This window comes from Poeciliopsis prolifica, unplaced genomic scaffold, assembly GCF_027474105.1.
Source record: "Poeciliopsis prolifica strain line A6 unplaced genomic scaffold, Auburn_PproV2 SCAFFOLD116, whole genome shotgun sequence".
NCBI lineage: Eukaryota > Metazoa > Chordata > Actinopteri > Cyprinodontiformes > Poeciliidae > Poeciliopsis > Poeciliopsis prolifica.
Window position 1 is genome coordinate 730,412 of NW_026562491.1, and position 10,422 is coordinate 740,833.

Sequence of the window (10,422 nt, forward strand, 5' to 3'; positions counted from 1 at the left end):
CCTTCAGAGAACTGAATTTACTGAGAGAAGAAAAGTTCAGCTTATTAGAACTGATTCATGAACGATTCACTAAAACCAAAGGAATCAGAAACTTTGAATCGTTCCAGGTTCTGTTCATCTTTGATGGTCTGGATGAAAGTCGATTTAATCTGGATTTCAAGAACAATCTGATCCTGACTGATGTTACAGAGTCCAGCTCAGTGGATGTTCTGCTGACAAACCTCATCAGGAGGAAACTGCTTCCCTCTGCTCTCCTCTGGATAACCACACGACCTGCAGCAGCCAATCAGATCCCTGCTCAGTGTGTTGACATGGTGACAGAGGTCAGAGGGTTCACTGACCCCAGAAGGAGGAATACTTCAGGAAGAGATTCAGAGATGATGAAGAGAAGGCCAGCAGGATCATCTCCCACATCCAGAAATCCAAAAGTCTCCACATCATGTGTCACATCCCGTCTTCTGCTGGATCACTGCTAAACGTTCTGGAGGATGTGATGAAGACCAGAGAGAGAGAGAAACTACCCAACACTCTGACTGAGATATAGAGTTCCTGCTGGTTCAACTCAAAATCAAGGAGGAAAAGTATGATGGAGGAAAAAAGAGCAAATCTATATCTGGAGTCCAGAGAACAGGAAGCTGATTGAGTCTCTAGGAAAACTGGCTTTTGATCAGCTGCTGAAGGGAAACCTGATCTTCTATGACAAAGATCTCACACAGTGCGGCATCAACATCCAAGATGCTGCGTTGTTCTCAGGAGTTTTCACTGAGATGTTTAAAAGAGAGAAAGGGACACGCGACGTCTCCGTCTACTCCTTTGTTCATCTGAGCATCCAGGAGTTTCTGGCTGCAGTCTACATGCTCCACTGCTTCACCAGCTGGAAGTCAGAGGAGATCAAGACGTTCCTGGGAGACGAATACAGAGAAACATCTCTAGATGAGTTCATGAAGGAAGTCATGGAGAAATCCCTCCGCAGTAAAAATGGCCACCTGGACCTGTTTGTCCGCTTCCTTCATGGTCTCACTGTGGAGTCCAACCAGAGAGACTTAGAAGATCTGCTGGGTCAGACAGAGACCAGTCCAGAAACCATCCAGAGAATCATCACCAACCTGAAGGAGATGAACGCTGATAGAATCTCTCCTGACAGAAGCATCAACATCTTCTACTGTCTGGTGGAGATGAACGACGTCTCATTTTATCAGGAGATCCAACGGCTGCTGGATTCAGGGCAGCAGCTCTCAGTGACTAACTGTTCAGCTCTGGCCTTCATGCTGCAGATGTCAGAGAAGGTTCTGGATGAGTTGGACCTGGAGAAGTACAACACATCATCATCAATGGACGACAGAGACTGGTTCCAGCTGTGAGGAACTGCAGAAAGGCTCGGTGAGTCCAGATGTTTTCATTGTGTGATGCTGATTCAGCTCTATTGTCCTCCTGTTTCTTCTTCTGTCTTCAAGTTGATTCTGGATGTTTTTGCTCTTTATCTACTTCCTTCATCCTCTGGATTATTTTTCATAAACTTTATATTTTGTTGTTTACAGTTTCAGAAATATAAATACTTTGAAACATTCAAACCTCCACTAACAAAAGCTGCAAAGTATCTTGTTGAACAAAGACAATTAAATAATAAAACAATAAAACCCAAAGTGAGAACTTTCACAATAAAACTAGATGATTACATTGATCCTCCAGTTGGTTCCAGGTTCAGGTTTCTTCTCTTCCAATATTTTTATTGATCAGCAGAAAGTCTTCATGACAGTCAGTCTCTCCACTGGATGAATTTCCTTAATTATTTCCTTCCAGTCTAATGTGAATGTTCTGATGATCATCATCATCATCATCAGTGTTGCATGTTATTCGCCCAGGAAAACATGAAAACATTCTGGGGAGGAAATTTCACATGTTCTCTGATGAGATTAAAATAAGTTTGTGTCAAACTGACTGTCTGTTCGTGTCTGCTGCTCCTTTGTGGTGTTAATTTAAAAACTCAGCATGCAGAAGCTGCTGGTTGCTTATCTTGACTGAGAGCATTCTGCTAAAGAAAACCAGGTTCTGCAGAGCAAGAGAGACGTTTTGTAACAAGCAGAAATATTAAGTAGGGAACTGGTTACAGGTCTGAGAACAAACACAAAGCGTTCGGTTCCCCATGTACACTCAATCAATCAATCAATCAATCAATCAGTCAATCAATCAATCAATCAATCAATCAATCAGTCAATCTGATTGATTGATGTACACTCACTGCTAAGTTAATGAGGAATATTCATGAATATTTATCTTATGCTAGTCGACACATACAGTTACATTTAGCTATCAAGCTGCAGCATTTATGATGCTGCACTATGCTGCAGCATTTATGATGCTGCACTATGCTGTAGCATCATAAATGCTGCACTATGCTGCAGCACTTATGATGCTGCAGCTCGTGGTAAAAATGAGTCAATTTTTTAAAAGAAAGTGTTTATCAGAAAACCTAAAGATCAAATCAGGATTGATTTAACACCAGAGACAGAAAAATAGAGCAAAAGGTGATTTGAACTGCAGTTGGAACAATTATTGACAATATATACAGGGGTTAAAGTTCATCAATAACTGGTTCAATCTCCATTAATCACAAACACTGAAAAATAAGTTGATTAAATTCATTAAAAATGTCCAAATGATAAAGATCCAGTTCAGTTCACCAAACCAAGAACCAAAGTACTGAAGAGGGAGGAAAGCATTTATTAATATAGATCAGATATTGACTCGATCAATATCTGCCGATAACAGATATTGATCAGTTATCGGCGTTTGATTCATCAATTTCAACCTCAAATGATTCGTTGACACATTTTCAACTTTGGTCTGACTAGAATTGGATGATTGTTTGCTGATTGATCATTGATTATGGACCAGAAATCAACCATTCTGACTATAATCCATCGTTGACGTAGCATCCTGTGCTATCAGGTCGGCTAACTCTGGGTCAGTTAGCGTTAGCAGTTGCGTTAGCAGTTAGCGTTAGCAGCTCATCGTCTGGTCTTGTTCCTTAATAGTTCCTCCCATAATGTTGTTGTTCTCTGATGGATCAATAAAAGCAGCAACGTGGCGATGAGGGTTCAGCCTCGGCCACAGACCTTTCCTGAATCTGATAATCCACATTAATCTTAATCCTGGCAGAATGTGATTCATACAGACTGAAAACAACCTATAATCTGATTATTAAAGCCAAATCTGTCCAGAGCTCAATAAAGATATTTCCAACACATTGAATCAAAAGCCTTTTCAGCATCTAAATGACTTTATTGATTCTGTTTAACCTTTGACCTGTGAGGTCAGGAGCCCACGTTGTCATGGGTTTGAATGTTGATGATAAAACCAGATTAAATCTGATCTGTGTCTGTAATTCCTGGGATTATAATATTTATCCAGTGTTGCTGCAGTGATCCTGTAATCAATGTTTCAAACTGATGTTGGTTTATGAACCACATCCAGTTTCATCTTTACCAGGTTTAGGAATCACTGACATCTCTGCTCTGATCCAAGATGGCGACGTTTCTCCTCCACAAAGTTCTGATCAAATCAATCCTTCAGCAGCCGCTCTGCCGGGTCGCCTCCTCACCTGCCGTCTGATTCCCTTTCAGTCTTTAATGACTTTATTGATCAGTGATTAGTTGTTAGTGGATGATTTTGATCTGTTCCTATCGATGGTGAATCCAGAGCAGCAGCAAAAACTGCATGAGGCTGAGAGCAGAACTGAGTGGAGGATCATTCAACAGATTCTCATGTGTTTTAGAGATCGGTGTCTTTATTTGTTGGATTTTAATTTATTGATAAATCTATTAGTTTGCTATCAGTTTCTTTGCTTTGATCTATTTCCATAATAGTTGAGTTGAATAAATTTATCCTTTTCCTCCATCTGGTTTCATAGAAACAGTTTCTCCTTGTTTCTCTGATTTGTTATTATTATTATTTTCCATACGTTGTATTTGTAGAGATTTTAGTTTTCTAATCTTTTAAACATTTCTCTCTTTCTCGTTAGAGAACCAGATAATTAAAGTTTTTGCTTCGTCCCATAAAATCCAGGGAGAAAAATCCTCTGTGTTGTTCTGGTTCAAATCATCTTTGAGTCGTTTTTCCTGAAATCTGTTAAATTTAGTGTCATTAATAAACTATAATTATTGTTGATTCTCCACAGGGTTTCTTTGGTTCATGACCCAAAAGGGACCGGCCCTTTCCAGGCCCTGGTCTGGCTCAGATCCGCCCTGGTCTGGCCCGGATACGGCCCTTTCCTGGCCCGGGTCTGTCCCTGGTCTTGCGCTGGTCTGGCTCGGGTCCGGCCAGGATCCGGCCCTTTCCTGGCCCTGGTTTTGCCGTGGCCCGGCCCTGGTCCGGCCCGGATCCGGCCCAGGTTCGGCCCGAGTCCGGCCCTTTCCTGGCCTGGGTCTATCCCTGGTCTTGCGCTGGTCCGGCCCGGATCTGGCCCTGTGCTGGCCCTGGTCCGGCCCTGGTCTGGCCTGGGTCCGGTCCTGGTCTGGCGCTGGTCAGGCGCTGGTCCGGCCCGGGTCCGGCCCAGATCCGGCCCTTTCCAGGCCCTGGTCTGGCCCGGATCCGGCCCTTTCCTGGCCCGGGTCTGTCCCTGGTCTTGCGCTGGTCTGACTCGGGTCCGGCCCGGATCCGGCCCTTTCCTGGCCCTGGTTTTGCCGTGGCCCGGCCCTGGTCCGGCCCGGATCCCGTCAAGGTTCGGCCCGAGTCCGGCCCTTTCCTGGCCCGGGTCTATCCCTGGTCTTGCGCTGGTCCGGCCCGGATCTGGCCCTGGTCTGGCCCGGGTCCGGTCCTGGTCTGGCCGTGGCCTGGCCCTGGTCCGGCCCTGATCCGGCCCGGGTCCGGCCCTGGTCTGGCCCTGGTCTTGCGCTGGTCTGGCCCGGGTCCGGCCCGGATCCGGCCCTTTCCTGGCCCTGGTTTTGCCGTGGCCCGGCCCTGGTCCGGCCCGGATCTGGCCCTGGTCTGGCCCGGGTCCGGACCTGGTCTGGCCCGGGTCCGGCCCGGATCCAGCCCTTTCCAGGCCCTGGTCTGGCCCGGATCCGGCCCTTTCCTGGCCCGGGTCTGTCCCTGGTCTTGCGCTGGTCTGGCCCGGGTCCGGCCCGGATCCGGCCCTTTCCTGGCCCTGGTTTTGCCGAGGCCAGGAAATCCGGCCCGGCCCTGGTCCGGCCCGGATCCGGCCCAGGTTCGGCCCGAGTCCGGCCCGAGTCCGGCCCTTTCCTGGCCAGGGTCTATCCCTGGTCTTGCGCTTGTCCGGCCCGGATCTGGCCCTGGGCTGGCCCTGGTCCGGCCCTGGTCTGGCGCTGGTCCGGCGCTGGTCCGGCGCTGGTCCGGCGCTGGTCCGGCCTGGATCCGGCCCTTTCCAGGCCCTGGTCTGGCCCGGATCCGGCCCTTTCCTGGCCCGGGTCTGTCCCTGGTCTTGCGCTGGTCTGGCTCGGGTCCGCCCGGGTCTTTGCCGATCTCATAAGTATATTTTAAAATGACCATTTCCAGTGGGGTGGCAGTAGGGGTGGCAAGGCCTCTGTTGGGGGTGGCAAATGCAATCCCTGCCACCCCTCTGTCTCCGCCTCTGCTGTCTGAGACTGAAAATCTTTTGGCCTCCAAGCCACTTAAAGTAGCTCTTTTAAATATCAGATCACTCTGTGCTAAAGCTCTATTAATTAATGATTTCATCACTGAGTATAATGTTGATGTTATGTTTCTGACAGAAACATGGTTGAATGACGATAATGACCAAATTGTACTCATTGAATCAGCGCCTCCTGACTACAATTTTTTAAGTGAGAATAGAAAACATAAAAAAGGAGGAGGCGTGGCTTCTATATTTAAGAAAACCATAAATTGTAGTAAAATCTCTTTCGGTCACTTCACATCTTTTGAGTATCTTGGAATTCAGGTTAAAGGCTTCAAACGAACTTTGACACTAACTTTATACAAAGCTCCAGCATATGTGGAAAATTTTTTTACTGACTTGAATGATCTTCTTTCTCTCATATGCATTGACTATGATTGTTTAATAATTGTTGGTGATTTCAACATTCACGTGGACAAACCTGAAAACAGAGGAGCAAAAAAGCTCTCTGATATTTTAGAAAATTTTGGTTTAACACAACATGTTAAACAAGCAACACACACTCAAGGACACACACTGGACCTGGTTATCAGTAAGTGTGTGAATATTTCCAATGTCTCTGTAACTGATGTCGCCCTGTCGGATCACTTCGCTGTTATCTTTGAAGGTTCTTTATTCTTTGACCCACTTGGACAAACAGCTACTGTCACAAAACGTTCTTTCACAGAAAACACAGCAGAAACATTTAATCAAATCTACTCTTCCTCCTCACCCTTAAGCTGTAATGATGTAGATCAGTTGTTAGATGACTTTCAGTCCAAAGTTTCATATATCATTGATTCCATTGCCCCAATTAAAGTAAAGGTTTTGACTGGTAGAAAGAAATCTCCATGGAGAAATGCACAAATAGTTCGGTCTGCAAGACAACTCTGCCGCAGGGCAGAACGACAATGGCGTAAAACTCAACTTCATGTTCATCATGACATCTACAAAGAAAAACTACGTAACTATCACTTAACACTAAAACATGGAAGGGAGGTTTTCTTTGCAGATGTCATAAACAAAAACATCAATAATGCTCGAACTTTATTTGCAACAGTTGACAGGCTCACAAACCCTCCTGTGACGTTTCCACCTGAATTCCAATCTAATGTTGCCTGTAATAAGTTTTCTGATTTCTTTTCAGAGAAAATCCAAAAAATCAGAGGATTAATCTGCACATCAACTTCAAAGCCAGAACCATTGCTGTACCAAAACAAAACAAATACAGAAAAAATGACCCATTTTCAACTACTTAATTATAAAACTCTAGAAGAAATTATAAGTCAATTAAGTTCAAGCTCCTGCTGTCTGGATGTCCTTCCCACACATTTCTTTAAGAAAGTCCTGCCTGTTATTGCTACTGATCTGATCCAAATCGTAAACTCATCGCTTACATCAGGTGTTTTTCCCCAGGCCTTGAAAACAGCAGTCATCAAACCACTGTTAAAAAAGAACAACCTGGACAAATCACTATTGCAGAATTACAGGCCAATCTCAAACCTCCCATTCATCAGCAAAGTTATTGAAAAAACTGTGTGTAAACAATTAAATAGTTTCCTCATGATGACCAACTGCTTTGACACTTTCCAGTCTGGTTTTCGTGCTCACCACAGCACGGAGACTGGCCTAGTCAAAGTATTCAATGATATCCATATAAATACGGACTGTGGGAGAACCACAGTGCTGGTTTTGTTGGACCTCAGTGCAGCTTTTGACACTGTCGACCATGACATATTACTGAATCGACTTGAAAGTTGGGTTGGACTCTCTGGTTCGGTGCTCGACTGGTTTGAATCCTACATAAAGAACAGGGATTTCTTTGTTTCAATTGGAAACTTCTCATCAAAGAGGTCAAAGGTCACATGTGGGGTACCCCAAGGTTCAATCCTAGGACCCCTCTTATTTAATATTTATATTCTCCCACTAGCTCAGGTCATAACAGAAAATAATATTAGCTACCACAACTATGCGGATGACACAAAGCTCTACATTACGATGTCACCAGGTGACTCTGAACCCATCCAATCACTGAATAAATGCTTAGAGCAGATAAATGTGTGGATGTGCCAAAACTTTCTCCAACTGAACAAAAATAAAACTGAAGTCATTATTTTTGGACCTAAAGAGGAACGATCTAGAGCTATAGACCTAGAGCTATAGATCTAGAGTCAATGCACAGCTTCAGTTATTACAACTAAAACCTAGTGATCAGGCCCGAAACCTGGGAGTAGTGATGGACTCGGACTTGAACCTCCAGAGCCACATAAAGACAGTAACAAAATCGGCCTTCTATCACCTGAAGAACATCTCCAGGATTAGAGGACTAATGTCTCAGCCAGATCTAGAAAAACTCATCCATGCGTTTATCTTTAGTCGCATTGATTATTGCAACAGCATCTTCACAGGCCTGTCCAACAAATCAATCAAACAGCTGCAACTGATCCAGAATGCTGCTGCTCGCGTTCTCACTAGAACCAGGAAGATAGAGACATAACACCAGTTTTAAAGTCCCTCCACTGGCTCCCTGTAGCTCAAAGAATAGATTTTAAAATACTGTTGTTAGTTTACAAATCACTGAACGGTTTAGTACCACAATACATCAAAGATCTGCTGTTGTTGTATCAAACTTCCAGACTCTCAGGTCTTCTGGTTCTGGTCTGCTCTGCATCCCCAGAACCAGAACCAAAAGAGGAGAAACAGCTTTCAGCATCTATGGACCAAAAATTTGGAACGGGCTTCCAGAGAGCTGTAAAACAGCGGAAACCCTGACTTCCTTCAAATCTCAAGTAAAAACGCACCTGTTTAGAGTTGCATTTGAAATGTAATATGTATGGATTTGATTTTGTGGATATTTAGGTAATTTTTTTTTTTTTTTTTTCCTGTTGTGGGCAACGGGGCCCGGCGAATACCCGTGGTTAAACGGACGGCGGAGTCCGGCGGTAACAGGCGCTTAAATTCCGTGTCAAAGGGAAGGGGGAAGAAAGGGAAAGAAGAGGGAAAAAAAAAAAAAAAAAAAAAACTTGGTATTTTATTCTATGTTGCATGCCTTTGTGTTTTGTGTTTATGATGTAAAGCACTTTGAAATGCCTTGTAGCTGAAATGTGCTATACAAATAAAATTTGATTGATTGATTGATTTTAATTTTGCTGGAGACCAGAAAATGATTTTAGTGAAAGTTCCAGTTTCATATCAATATCTGATACTTTGAGTCCAAAATGTTCCTAATAATCATTACTTACTGTCAACACATTGAATCAGGAGATTCTCTATGATCCATGCAGCAGAAAATGGATCCCAACATCTTCTAGTTACTGGAGAAATTTCACTGCTTCATTATGAAAAATGGACCCAAACACTCTGGTTCTGGTTCTGTCCACCATGATCCATATCATCACTATAGTAGATCAGACTGATGGACTGAGAGTTTATCAGTCTGTCTCATCTCAATGTGTGCAGACATATTAATGAGGATCATCTGCAGATCCTGGGTCACCTGGACCCGGTTCTGACCCAGTCCAGACGGTTCAGACCGGAAGGAGCAGCAGGACCGGTTCTGCTGCTGCTCTGCAGGACGACCAGAACAACGTGAAGCTTTTAGCTGCAGCAGGTTGACGACTGTCCACTTTCTACTTTGTTAAAGCATCAAATCCAGCAGATGAACGGAGACAGAACTGGAGCATCATGTGTTTGTTCTGCTCCCAGTTTCCTCTGTGGCAGCATTTAATAACCTGCTGGGAAACATGTTTCTATACAATATATTACTATTATTCATGATGATGCAGCAGATAGTGGCTCAACAAACCCAGAGATGCCAGAGGTCCACAGCAGCTGGACTTCCTGTTCTGCTCACTTCATTTAGAACTCACTTCCTGCTTGATCTAAACGGTCTAGTCCAAGTCAGAGCTGTGAGCAGTTCCTCCTCCTCTCCATCATCTCCAGTCGTTTCCTTCATTCAGCTCAGTCAGCCTCTTCATCAGCTGCTGCAGAGAAACTGAACTTTCCTTCACTGATGATAGAAGATCTTCAACATCTGACTGCAGCTGAAGGTCTGAGGACATGAAGCCTGGACCAGAACCAGAACCTGGACCAGAACCAGAACCAGAACCAGAACCAGAACCTGGACCAGAACCAGAACCAGAACCTGGACCAGAACCAGAACCAGAACCAGAACCTGGACCAGAACCAGAACCAGAACCAGAACCTGGACCAGAACCAGAACCTGGACCAGAACCAGGAACTGCACAAATTCTCTGTGGGGTCAAACTCAGTAGATATTGATCAGATATTGATCAGATGATGACATCACTGTTATCATATTTTAGTCTGTTTATGATCCAGATTTATTTCATTAGAACTGAATTTATTTCTTCTCTAATCACAGACTTGGTGACTGTTTGCTCCAAAAGGCTGAATGTAAAGTTTTGGCCTCGGCTCTGAAGTCCAACCCAAATCTGACTGAACTGGAAATAAATCAGATCAACATAGTGGAAGGTGGAGAATCTGATATGAAGCATCTGGTTGAGATCCTGGAGAATTCAGTCAGTAAAGTGAAGAAACTGGGGTTTGTTTTCTCTATTTATGCAATAAAATCATTTATTGATTCTTTAATCAATAGTTAATCAATTTAATGTTAATATATATTATTTTAAAACAACCTGTTTAATTATCAGAATAAAATCTCTAAAACTTTTGACCTTATTAATTATTTTCTTATTTCAGACTTTGAGATTATTGAACTTTGTTTTTCAGTTTTCTCTTTAAAATGTTTTTGATGAACAAAATGAGTA

The 10,422-nt window shown here is 43.8% G+C and overlaps 1 protein-coding gene across 1 annotated transcript; it reads left to right on the plus strand.

Moving 5' to 3' along the window:
• The first annotated feature begins 618 nt into the window (after positions 1-618).
• LOC129354738 (protein NLRC3-like) lies at positions 619-10,193 on the plus strand. The gene is made up of 2 exons (XM_055024221.1): positions 619-1,380; positions 10,017-10,193. The coding sequence occupies exon 1, from the start codon at positions 768-770 to the stop codon at positions 1,359-1,361; it is 594 nt and encodes a 197-aa protein (XP_054880196.1). The 5' UTR covers positions 619-767; the 3' UTR covers positions 1,362-1,380; positions 10,017-10,193.
• The last annotated feature ends 229 nt before the right edge of the window (positions 10,194-10,422 follow it).